Source organism: Vitis vinifera, chromosome 11, assembly GCF_030704535.1.
Source record: "Vitis vinifera cultivar Pinot Noir 40024 chromosome 11, ASM3070453v1".
NCBI classification, from domain to species: domain Eukaryota; kingdom Viridiplantae; phylum Streptophyta; class Magnoliopsida; order Vitales; family Vitaceae; genus Vitis; species Vitis vinifera.
The window spans coordinates 4,715,450-4,728,388 of NC_081815.1; the positions used below are offsets into that span (position 1 = coordinate 4,715,450).

General features: G+C 35.8%; 2 protein-coding genes across 2 annotated transcripts; both read left to right on the top strand.

Annotated features, from left to right (window-relative positions):
• Positions 1 to 5,560: 5,560 nt before the first annotated feature.
• On the top strand, positions 5,561 to 9,229 carry LOC100267990 (EIN3-binding F-box protein 1). The gene is made up of 2 exons (XM_002285213.4): positions 5,561 to 5,855; positions 6,523 to 9,229. Exons 1-2 carry the CDS (start codon positions 5,825 to 5,827, stop codon positions 8,481 to 8,483), a joined length of 1,992 nt encoding a protein of 663 aa, XP_002285249.2. The 5' UTR covers positions 5,561 to 5,824; the 3' UTR covers positions 8,484 to 9,229.
• Positions 9,230 to 11,930: 2,701 nt separating this feature from the next.
• On the top strand, positions 11,931 to 12,770 carry LOC104880662 (EPIDERMAL PATTERNING FACTOR-like protein 6). The gene is made up of 2 exons (XM_010658131.3): positions 11,931 to 12,208; positions 12,372 to 12,770. Exons 1-2 carry the CDS (start codon positions 12,115 to 12,117, stop codon positions 12,599 to 12,601), a joined length of 324 nt encoding a protein of 107 aa, XP_010656433.1. The 5' UTR covers positions 11,931 to 12,114; the 3' UTR covers positions 12,602 to 12,770.
• The last annotated feature ends 169 nt before the right edge of the window (positions 12,771 to 12,939 follow it).

Sequence of the window (12,939 nt, forward strand, 5' to 3'; positions counted from 1 at the left end):
TATTCCCATCTTTAGTGAGCCAAATTTTATTAATTAGCTTCTCATCTAGCGTGGGGTTTAGCTTTTGACCCAAGTGGGCTTTCTAATGCATGTCAGAATTCTAAGTTTTTAGAGTAGGTTTTAGCTTTTGAACCAAGTGGGTTCTTTAATATATGTCAAAATTCAAAGTTTTTGGAGTGGGTTTAAGTTTTTGAACCAAGTGGGTCATTTTAAAATATGTCAAAATCCCAAGTTTTTAGATATTTTTGTGTGGAGAATATAAAATAGAAGAGAACACTTAAGACTTAAAAGTGGGAAATATGTGAAAAATAGATGTGTAGTGTGAATAAGTGTGGGGTCAAGTGGATGGAAAGAGGTTAAAAATAGTAATTTCAAGTGGGTGCATTGGGGGGAGTTGTATCGTTGATGGTGGACATGGGTAATGGGTCATCCAAGTGGGCATTTTTGTTGTTTCTATGGAAACTGATGTTACCCACAATTCCCCATTGCCTTTATTAATGCCCTCTGCTGCCTCGCTGTCTCAACTCCTAGGATGTTTTTAAACCACTTGTTGGCGTTTTATATGCCCAACTTCCCAACTTGCAACTTATAAATTAAAGGGGATGCTACATTCTAAAAGTATATACTTGCACCATCTATTGAAAGGTATCACTCATCAGCTTAAGGGTGCACTTTGAATGAGTTGGAATCATCTGAATATGTTAGGGTTAACGTGGGTTGAATACTTGAATCTTTCAACAGCCCACTAAAACCCGAACCCGCATATTATTCTTTTTAAATTATAAAGGAAGAATAAATTCTAACATTTCTCATTTTTTAATTATTTTATGCTCTGATTTATTACTTTTTAATTATCATAAACTAATATGTTATCATTTTTGTCTAATTGCCCGAATAATTTAAGAGTTAAAAATCAAAGTTTGTAGGTTGTTATTGTTGTTAAATCAATAACTAGCGAACATATTTTAAAGTTACCAGACATTTAATCTTTCACCTTTTATTTTATAATATAATTTATATGATTTACACTTTACAACAAGTACTTTACTTAATAATTTACAAGAACTTGTCGGAGCTCGAATTATGCATGAGCTTGACGTGGGTTGAACATATTAACAGTGGGTCTAACACTGAGTCCCGCCTAATTTATAGTCCTAATGAGGCGATATCACATATACAATTTTAACATATGTACCATATATAAGATTTAATTACTTTGCCTCTATAGTTATCACATTATACTTTGATCTCATTTATTTCAATGATCGAGATTCAAGGAAATACATTATCATACAACCTAATAAAAAGGAAAAAATCAAAAGGAAAATTAGTACCATTATTATTCTCATGCTATATGAGTGATCAAACCATCTAAATTTGCATTCAATCATGTGTCAAATTTTTAAACCTTTGAATATGAATGCATATTATTATTATTCTCATCCTAAATGAGTGATCAAACCATCTAAATTTGCATTCAATCATGTGTCAAATTTCCAAATTTTTAAATATGAATGCATATCATTATTATTTCCATGCTAAATATGAATACATATTATTATTATTCTCATGCTGAATGAGTGATCGAACCTTCTAAATTTACATTCAATCATGTGTCAAATTTCCAAACCTTTAAATATGAGTGCATATCATTATTATTCTCATGCTAAATGAGTGATCAAACCATCTAAATTTGCATTCAACCATATGTCAAATTTCCAAACCTTTAAATATTAATGCATATCATTATTATTCTCATGCTAAATGGGTGATCAAACCATCTAAATTTGCATCAAACAACCATGTGTTTAATTTCCAAACCTTTAAATATGAATGCATATCATTATTATTTCCATGTTGAATGAGTGATCAAACCTTCTAAATTTGCATTCAACCATGTGTCAAATTTCCAAACCTTTAAATATGAATGTATATCATTATTATTCTCATGCTAAATGAGTGATCAAACTATCTAAATTTGCATTCAAACATGTGTCAAATTTCCAAACCTTTAAATATGAATGTATATCATTATTATTATCATGTTGAATGAGTGATCAAACCATCTAAATTTGCATTCAACCATGTGTCAAATTTCCAAACATTTAAATATGAATGCATATCATTATTATTTACATGCTAAATATGAATGCATATCATTATTTTTCCTATGATGAATGAGTAATCAAGCCTTCTAAATTTGCATTCAACCATGTGTCAAATTTTCAAACCTTTAAAAATGAATGCATATCATTATTATTCCTATGTTGAATGAGTGATCAAACTATCTAAATTTGCATTCAACCATGTGTCAAATTTCCAAACCTTTAAATATGAATACATATCATTATTATTCTCATGCTAAATAAGTGATCAAACCATCTAAATTTGCATTCAACCATGTATCAAATTTCCAAACCTTTAAATATGGATGTATATCATTATTATTCCGATACTGAATGAGTGATCAAACCATCTAAATTTGCATTAAACCATGTGTCAAATTTCCAAACCTTTAAATATGGATGTATATTATTATTATTCCGATACTAAATGAGTGATCAAACCATCTAAATTTACATTAAACCATGTGTCAAATTTCCAAACCTTTAAATATGAATGCATATCATTATTATTCCAATGCCAAATGAGTGATCAAACCATCTAAATTTGCATTCAACAGTGTATCAAATTTCCAAACTTTTAAATATGAATCATATCATTATTATTTCCATGCTAAATGAGTGATCAAACCTTCTAAATTTGCATTCAACCATGTGTCAAATTTCTAAATTTTTAAATATGAATGCATATCATTATTATTCTCATGCTAAATGAGTGATCAAACCATCTAAATTTGCATTTCATCATGTGTCAAATTTTTTAACCTTTAAATATGAATGCATAGCAATTGTAATTAAATTTTAATTGTGTTTGGAAGCAAATTACTTGATAGATTCCATACTAAAAGTTGCACTAAAGAATCTTAAGAAGGATGCCACTATTAATTTTATAAATGAATTTAATATAACTTTAAGGATGGCTTGAGAAAAAACAAACACTGAAGAACAACCGCCCATGGGACAGACAATGCTTGCTTCTCTTATTAAACTAACCGTCCTGGCAGGCTACCACCATCAAAATGTCCATTCTAAGTCATTACTTGTTTTGCTTGACAGCATAGGAGTATGGAAAAACCAAGTAGGATCCATTTTGACAGTCATAAGGAAATAAAATATTCAAAGATAAATAAATAAAGTTGAAAGGCCCAGAAAAGTTTGAAATAAAAAATAAAAACCCAAGGTGGAGATCCATTGATTCTAACCAAAAAAAGGAGAGAGAGAGAGAGAGAGGGAGAGAGGGAGAGAGGTTTTGAATGGAATGGACCCACAAAGGGTATGATCCATTGTACATCCAACGAGAAGTATGTCTAAGAGAAGAGTACCAAAGAGGGGCCTCGTGTGAAATATGAATGTACCGCCATTTCTCATGCCTCCCTCCCTTCCCTCCCCCCTCCCTAGTCACTATCCCTATCTCCCACTTCATATTTGTTTTTTACTTTTCATACCAATTCCATGTTCACCAAGTCAATTCTCTCTTTCTCACAGTCTCATGCCTCATCAGGCAACATATGCTTGACTCATGTTCATGCCCCTTAAGCTCTTCCCACTTGACTTCAATTGTCAAGTTGTATGCCAACCAAACACCAAAAAACAAAATTCTTCACGAAGAGAAACTCAAATATTACATTTGAGGTTTTTTACGCATTCACAACGATTTCACAAAGTCATCCCAATCCTTTTTTAAAAAAGAATTTGGAGAAAAAGAATAAAAGAAGAGTGATTTATAACAAAATATGTTGTTTAGATGTTTTAAAGTATGATGAATAAATATAGCAAAATATGCACCGGATATATTTTAGCCTATTCATGTTTGATTTTTATAAAAACTAAAAATTGAAAAAAAAAAAAATATTATAAAAATTATATTATATTCTAATATTTACTAAAAATATAAAAATATATATTTTTTATTTAATGTTATTTGAAATTATTCTATAACATACCATTTGCTAAATTATTATTATTTTATTTCTTTATTAATAATGTTTACAATTAAAACGTTTAAAAATAAAAATAAAATTATTATATTATAGTGTTAAATATATAGAAAAATTCATGTGTATATAAATTATTATATTAAAGAATATTATTTTATGTTGTATTTTACACATTTTTGTAATTATTTTCTTTTTCAAACCACAATATTAAATTTTTAATTAACATTTTTTTATTCTATAAAGCGAGTAATATAAAAAAATTTAAAATAAATTGAAGAAAATGACTAAAAAACAAATTTATGATCCAGTAAAATATGTTTATATATATATTCCTCAAATAAAATAATTAAATATTGTATTACACCACTTATATTTACTTAAATATAAAAAAAATAAATACTTCATTCTATATTTATCTTCTCGTAATCAAAATACGGGTTTAGATTTATATATATATATATATTTTGTATGAATCTCAATTTTACCACCTTTGGTTGATTCTAGAATTAGCTTGACTAAAATGAGTGGGTATGTTCATGTACTCAATTTAGCTATCAAGTAGTCATAATTGACTTTAATGGACCGATTAAATGCACCAAATTTAATAAGAGCAAGACTTGGGTTTTTAGATGTTTACCATTCAAACTTGATGTATCATAAAATAACGGACTTTTCAAATTTATTTGTCACATCTCTTCTTAATAAGAATAAAGATTTTTCCCTTTTTCTAAAATTTTGGTTCAAAAATTGTTCCTATTCCTTATGTCCATGAGATTAACTATTAAAACGTGCAATTCATGTTGTAAACTTTCTTTTTAACTTGGAAAAATACTAATCCTAATGATTGCAAGAAAAGAAAGTTCCAACAAGTTTCTATCTGATTATAAAAACTTTTTAGCCACCTTAATCATCTTTTTGAGATGTAATTAATATTCCATGAAGATTCTTTTGAAAGGGATGAGAAATGGGAATAGAAGAAATCTAGTCATAAACCTCAATTTTTATTACTTAAAAATGTAAGTGAAGGGAAAGTAATCTAAGTTTGATTCCCAAGGGGTAAGAAATGCCTAACTTCAAGGCAGCTGCTCCACCCCCACCCCCACCCAGCTAATTCCAACTAATCAAACATTAACTAAAGCTTCTACTTGCACCACTTGCTTTCCTAATCCCAATCAAAATCCTAAATCGATTTTAGTTCGTAATGTTTTTCGAAATTATTATCATTTTTGTGGATTCTCGAAATTCAAAAATTTGTTAAATATTTAATTTAAAAAAGAAAATATTTCTTAGTATTATAAAATGTATCGGATTCTCTCAAAATCACTATTAAATAAATATCTTTATGTTTATGAAAAATATTATTGAATTTTTGTACTCCAAATATTATAAAAAAAAAAAGGGCAAAAAACGGGGTGGGGCGGTAAGTGGTAAGCGGTAAGCGGTATTGGGGAGGGGAGGTGGTTGGGGAAGAGGAATAACGGGAAAAAGCGGTTTTAGGGATGGATTCATTGCATTTGAAATGGCAATGACACCTCATGCCCCCAATATATACTCTTCTCTTTCCTTGGCTTCTCTCATCATCTTCCCACATTCTCTGTATTCTTCTTCCTCTCTCTTTTTTTGCCCTAATTCTTTGGGGTTTCAGATGTTCTTGATCCTCTCTTCGCCTACTCAACAACCGCTTCTTCACTGCTTCTCCAACGCTGCGTTTTTCTTCTTCTTCTTCTTCTGCTTCTTCTTGGTGTTCGTGTTGGCTCTTCAGTCATGCCTATGTCTACCCTCGTCAATTACAGTGGTACGCTTTCTTATCTTTCTGGGTTTTTCTTTTTTTCTGTTTGGGTGCATGAAAACTGAGGAAAAACAAATGAAAACCAGAAAAGTAGATGTGTTCTAGCGATTTCTCTGCAAGCAAACGGTTTTTTTTTGTTCTTGTAATTGTTTAGCTCTGAGGCTATGCTTGTTGATTGGGTTGTTTATAGTTTATAGCTTTTTGTTCTTGATGTTGTAGATTTAAGTTTGGTTTCTGGGGCATGGCTGGTTGTGATATCTATAGATCAATTTATGATTGGGATCTATGAAGATGCTTTTGTTAGATTTGTGTCAACATGCATGATAAAATTATGAAATCGCCGGGCACTTGTGGATCCTTGTGCGCGGTTTAGATCTTGGAGAGAAGGAAGAAAAGGGAAGGGAGGAAAAGGAAATTTTATGAAAATACCTTCAGGAAGTAATCTCCTTTTCCTCCTTTTTCTCCAAGATCTAAACAGGTTGTCAAATAATTTTCTTCTCATTGAGAAATTTTTTTTCCTAGGATTGATTCTATCAAAGGAAACATAACCTATATTTTACTGAATTTTGGTAGGCCTCCTTCATGAAATTGTATTAATGATAGGAGTCCCTGTGTGGGTAATGAAATGGTTTTCCACGGTTATGGCTGATTTCAGTATTCATTGGCTTTTCAGGGGACGATGATTTCTATCCTGGGGGGTCATTTTACATAAATCCCATGGATTCCGGCTTATTGGTTTCAATTGGCTCCTGTATGGATGTATACTGCCCTCCTCGCAAGCGGTCTCGCATTACTGCTCCATATATCTTCAGGGAAAACAACCTTGAGCTGGAAAAGCGACCATCCATTGATGTTCTTCCAGATGAATGCCTCTTTGAGATCTTGAGACGCCTTCCTGGAGGCCAAGAGAGGAGCTCCTGCGCTCGGGTCTCCAAGCGGTGGCTTATGCTCCTTAGCAGTATCCGTAGGACTGAGATCTGCCCAAGAAAGAGCTCTCAATCTTTGAATGAGTCCTCAAAGCTGGACAAGGAGTTAACCATTCCCGTTCCTGATGATATTGAAATGATCTCTGCTGAAGATCGGGAACTTGGGAGTGATGGGTACCTTACAAGATGTTTGGAAGGGAAGAAGGCAACAGATATAAGCCTTGCTGCTATTGCAGTTGGAACCAGTAGTCGAGGGGGATTGGGAAAGCTTTCAATCAGGGAGAGCAGTTCTTCTCGTGGAGTTACCAACCTTGGTCTTTCCAAAATTGCCCATGGTTGCCCTTCTCTAAGGGTTCTTTCTCTGTGGAATGTCTCAGCTGTTGGGGATGAAGGTCTATTTGAGATAGGTAACGGATGCCACATGTTAGAGAAGCTCGATCTCTGTCAGTGTCCTTTGATTTCCGACAAGGGTTTGATTGCTATTGCAAAGAATTGCCCTAATTTGACTGCTTTAACAATTGAGTCTTGTGCAAACATTGGGAATGAGAGCTTGCAAGCTATTGGAAGTCTCTGCCCCAAACTACAATCCATCTCTATCAAAGACTGCCCTCTTGTTGGGGATCAAGGAGTTGCTGGTCTGTTATCATCAGCGACTTCTATCCTTTCCAGGGTAAAGCTTCAATCCTTGAACATCACAGATTTCTCTCTTGCCGTAGTTGGGCACTATGGCAAGGCTATCACCAGTCTTACCCTCAGTGGTCTCCAAAATGTGAGTGAGAAAGGCTTTTGGGTCATGGGCAATGCCATGGGCCTCCAGACCCTGATCTCTTTGACAATTACTTCCTGCCGGGGTATAACAGATGTGAGTCTTGAAGCCATGGGAAAGGGTTGTCCCAATCTAAAACAGATGTGTCTGCGGAAGTGTTGCTTTGTATCTGACAATGGGCTGATTGCCTTTGCAAAAGCTGCAGGATCTCTTGAGGGCCTGCAATTGGAGGAGTGCAACAGGGTCACCCAGTTGGGGGTTATTGGTTCCCTTTCAAATTGTGGATCTAAATTAAAATCTCTTTCACTGGTGAAATGCATGGGAATCAAGGACATAGCTGTGGGAACACCTATGCTCTCTCCTTGCCACTCTCTTCGGTCCTTGTCCATCCGAAACTGCCCAGGGTTTGGCAGCGCTAGCTTGGCAATGGTGGGAAAGTTATGCCCTCAATTGCATCATGTTGATCTGAGCGGACTTGATGGAATGACAGATGCTGGGCTTCTCCCACTTCTTGAAAGCTGTGAGGCAGGACTTGCCAAGGTGAACCTTAGTGGCTGCTTGAATTTGACAGATGAGGTGGTTTTAGCCATGGCTAGGCTGCATGGTGAAACCCTCGAACTGCTGAATCTTGATGGGTGCAGGAAGATTACTGATGCAAGCTTGGTGGCGATTGCAGATAATTGTCTATTACTTAATGATCTCGATTTATCAAAGTGTGCAATTACTGATTCTGGCATTGCTGCTCTGTCCTGTGGAGAGAAGCTCAATTTGCAAATCCTTTCAGTGTCAGGTTGTTCTAAGGTATCAAACAAGAGCATGCCTTCTTTATGCAAATTGGGCAAGACTCTGCTGGGCCTGAATCTCCAACACTGCAATAAAATCAGCAGCAGCTCAGTCGAGCTGCTTATGGAGAGCTTGTGGAGGTGTGATATCCTCTTCTAAGCAACAAAAAATTGGCAAATATGAAGGTGTTCAACCAGATCAGGAATTTCAAGAACTTGCAGTTTGGAAAGATAGTTGAAGCATGATGCTCGTACAGTCAGCTCACACGTAGCAATGTAGTTTTTTGGCTCTCCGCTGTGGGCCTGCTGGTAGCTCAGTGGTTTGGTTGTTTTCCAGGGGACTTTGGCGGTTCACTTTTCCACCCTCTTTTTGCAGGTTTTCTATCATTGGAAAGCTTGTTACAACTGTTTGGCCTCCCATTAACGGGAGGCCACCTCTTTCATGGCCATGGTTCCCTGAGAATACAGTCACCAAGTCCTGGTTTTAGGTTACCACTAGTGTTTGGTCCTGGTTTTGTATTGCTGGGTGTGCTATACCTGGTGTTTTAGCTTTGTCACACATTCCTTTGATGGTGTGGCTGGACTAAGCTTTCTCTATTTTCAGTCCTACAATCTGTTTTCTGGGTCAGTCCATATTAGTTGCAAGTGTCCTTACGAGCCTTGTGTTTGCAACTCTTTCCAAGAGTTGAGAGTCCTTGTTTTTCCTTTTATTTAAGTTCCTAGTTAATGGTTGCTTTGGACAGTTCCTGGTGGGGGGGCTTGTTTTTACGGGCTTTGGCCGTGGCTACGTCATTCAGCTTGCCACCACAACCCTGATGGTTGTTTTTTTGTAACCAAGTCCTTATCTGCGTATGAATTGTACTCTGCAACAACTTTGTTATTAAGTAAAGGATTGGGATTTTGCCATTTTTTAGTTCATAAATATATCTTTTCTGTTGATCTAGTATTCTGAGAACTTCCTAGCATTAAAGAACATGGTATGATATGTATATATTCAAATTTACAGCAAGCTGCATATGGATTTTTTCTTCAAATGTCCTTTCTTTAATTAGCTTTAAGACAGCTGATATGCATTACTTTACTCATCTAAAAGACCTCGGCCCTTCAAATTCTTGCAAAACCGACCAAATGACATGAAAAAGGAGATTTGAACTGTGGTGGGCATATATGACATATTGGGCATATCTTGGAAGAAGATTTCTGGAATGATTAAAAATTTTACTGTGCCCAGCATATTTCAATTCCTCTGCTACTATTACTCATAGAAGCTCTTGTTCTCAGCCTGGTCTGCTTATGGAAGAGAAAGAAATCATTAGGAAATAAAATTTAAAGATAAACATTACAGGACTGAATCGGCATGGTTCCTTTCTTGATCTGGAAATCAAACACAGTGAATAACACTGTATGCTGGAATCTATTCATTTTCCCTTGGTAAAGCTTTTAAGCATGCCCATCTTCCTGTTAGAAATCCAGAAATGATAGATGCTTCTCTCATGATTGCTTTTCCTCTGACAATCACTGCAAAAGAATTTGCTTCCTTTTTAAATTTTTTGCCTTAGCCAGTAGCATCCTACTGAAAAAGTAATTGTGGTGGTGGTCACTTTGATGACTGTTTATTATGTTCCCACTTCTCACTGATGACCATTTGTCCTATATATTAGGTTGGGCACATGGAAAGGTCCCTACCCTTTTTGTTCCCAACATAGCACAGGGCACAGGGTGCCTTGAATTTGGACCTCTCCCATTTGAAGGCATCTGGGATGCCTTTGGTTGTCTTGTCATTGATAAAGAACAGGGAGTAAACAGTGAAACAAATAGTGAAAGCAGTTCTCTGGAATAATAAAATCAAACATGGCTGCAATTAGCAATCAGATTCAACTACTGATAAAATATGTTAATCAATAATGTGTGGCTATATCTATCAAAGCCATCTGTGTTGTACCTGCTTTTTGTTAAGCCAGTCAGGCTGCTGGCACTTGGACTTCCCCTAAATCGAAAAATATCTAAAACAGGATTGAACTCTACTCCTTTAGATCTTACATAAAATCTCAAAGGATCCTCTTGAGGGAAAATTTGCTTAGCCGGTTCATATTACAATATTACAGCCTCTAATGCCTGACACTGTTGTGCTTGGTCATTTAGCTCGAGTCCCTTGATTTGGTTTTTCAGTCACACCATAAAGATCTGGCCAATATCATGCCCTTCTAGTGCAGGAATCATCTCTAGTTCGTATTCCAACTTTTGTCTTGTTTTGAGTTTCTTCCTTCTTCTTTTTTTTTTTCTGGGGGCTTTTGTTTTTTTCCCCTTATTTCAAGTCTATAGAGGAGTTGAAACAGGACTGTCAGCGAAGTCTTCACCACAGGATATGCTACCCCATACTCCAGTACATATCCTAGGGGAAGCAACCCAATATAGACATTAGAGAGCATGGATCCAAACCTTTCATAAAGGTGTTGCTTTTTTTAAGCCCCAATTTTGGTTGAATTAAATTAAGCCCAGACTCGAACTTGGGTTTTGTCCAAGCCCAAGTCCCCATGTTCAAATATGGTTCATGTTCTGATTTTCAGCTTGGTCACAAGTTTGTTAAAAAGGCTTTTTTATCAGCCTAATTTGCTATATTGTTCTGCAAAATTTACTAAGAAGCTTGTTTATAGGCTTGCCTACGGCTTCATTTGATTACTACAGAAAGATAAGAAATGAAATTTTGAAACTTACTAACAATCATTTTGCTACACATTGAAAGGTCATGAACAAAGGTGTTAGTGTTACCAATTCAAAAGGTAAATATCGAGTAGATTGATGTGCTTCAACGACAAAAACTGGTACATTACAACACAAAGGCTTTCAAGAGAATCAATGAAGAGTTAATGTTTCACATTCTCTATGTTGAGATTTATTTTACCAGTGACATCTCATCAACCTCCATTAACAATGTGGTCAACTGCTGAAAACCACGGCGCTTGAAATTTGAATTTGGGATTGATTTTAAGTATTGTATGTGTTTTGAAATTTGTGCCTGAAATGTGTTGATTTGAAAATTGGAACCAAGGGTATGGACTAGGGAGACAACTGAGGATGCCCTTGTGATAGCTTGGCAGAGCTTCACTATAGGCCTCTTTCTCTTCACTGTTTTCAATTATTATCAACAAGATGTCTTGAAGAAATTGATGAACTGGACCCCATTAGTATTGGTTCATGGGGGCTGCCCAAGCTTAGGCTCCAAAGTTCCCTTTTTTGGGTAATGAGAACAGTTAATGTTTTTGAGAATAGTTAACAAACACCCTTAGATTCCTTCTTTTGAACATAGGTAATTCTAATGAAAAGAAGGGGACAGTGGTACTCTTTTTTGGTAAGAAAATTCATTTGCTTTAAATGCAGAGGCTAAGTAGGAAAGATGAGAAAATTTCATTTGCCTAATACAGAGGGTGGGTCCAAACGACTTCCAATTATTTGAAAAAGTGGCAGATTAAAGGTGGTCTAAAGTCAGCTAGCCAAAGTTCAAACTGTAACTTCAGTCATTCATAACTGAAAACCTGAAGTCAGAGCAACAGTTTCCCAAAGAGACATGGAAAAATATTAAGTTAAAACTCTGTTTGGGACCCCCCCAGATGCAGTGAATTGGTGAACAAGTGAGACCATCATATGATAGATTTCTCTTACAGGCTTTACAGCTAATGCAATACCTTCTCTTTTCTTCACCCCCTTTTACAAACACCACCTTCTTAATCTTTTAAAGGTCTTCATATTCTCCCTCCTCCCTCTCTCTCCTTTGTATTCAAACATACAGTCCGATGGCTTCATCAAGAAACTACCCAAATGGGCTAAGCATTGCGGCCATCATGCTGCTCATCATCTTGTCCCTCCCACTTCTTCCTTCCAGATCAGGTGAAAAGAACCAGAACCTATTTCAGTTCAAATAATTTACAGGCAGAGTATACCACTACCATAAAGACTGGAGAAAAGGGAAATGCTTCTTTTATATTTCATGGGAAGATCTTGCTTTTGTTTCATTTTTAATTGTTTTTTTCTCTTTCCACTCTTTTGGCAGTTGGGTCAGAGTCTTCGGAAGATGGTGAGAGTTTGAAGCAAATGAAAATGGTGCTGGGATCAAGGCCCCCCAGGTGTGTCAACAGGTGCTTGAGTTGCACACCTTGCACAGCAGCTCTAGTCATTCCTCCCCCCCATAAAAATGGGCTCGAGGCATTCGCTCAGGAAGATGAGAGCTATTACCTCCTCTCTTGGAAATGCAAATGTGGAAACAAGTTATTTCAACCTTGAAAACCATTCATACACCCTAAGCTGAGGATATTCCCATGTACATAATGAGATAAGAGGTAGCTAGTGTGCTGCAGATAACTGTTGAGCTTCTTCATGGTTTGGACTCACAAACTCTTCCATGTTAACCAGCTCTCTCTTGTCTTGAATTTTGATTTATCTGCTTTCATCACTGATTTGGCCCTCACTTATCTCTTGCTTTCTTTTATTTCTGTACGTATAGAATTACAAGAGAAAAGATAAGTGAAGATGGCATGCTTTTGAAAATGAATTTTATAGTCAAGAACTAGTTTACCCCTCAACTTATTAATCGCCTTTGAACTCATTGGGCCATTGAATCA

Excerpts from the sequence above, each read along its gene's own strand:
- LOC104880662 (XM_010658131.3), top strand. The coding sequence starts at position 12,115 with ATGGCTTCATCAAGAAACTACCCAAATGGGCTAAGCATTGCGGCCATC. Across the intron at positions 12,209-12,371 it reads ACTTCTTCCTTCCAGATCAG|TTGGGTCAGAGTCTTCGGAA; the intron begins GTGAAAAGAACC and ends CTCTTTTGGCAG.
- LOC100267990 (XM_002285213.4), top strand. The coding sequence starts at position 5,825 with ATGCCTATGTCTACCCTCGTCAATTACAGTG. Across the intron at positions 5,856-6,522 it reads TACCCTCGTCAATTACAGTG|GGGACGATGATTTCTATCCT; the intron begins GTACGCTTTCTT and ends TTGGCTTTTCAG.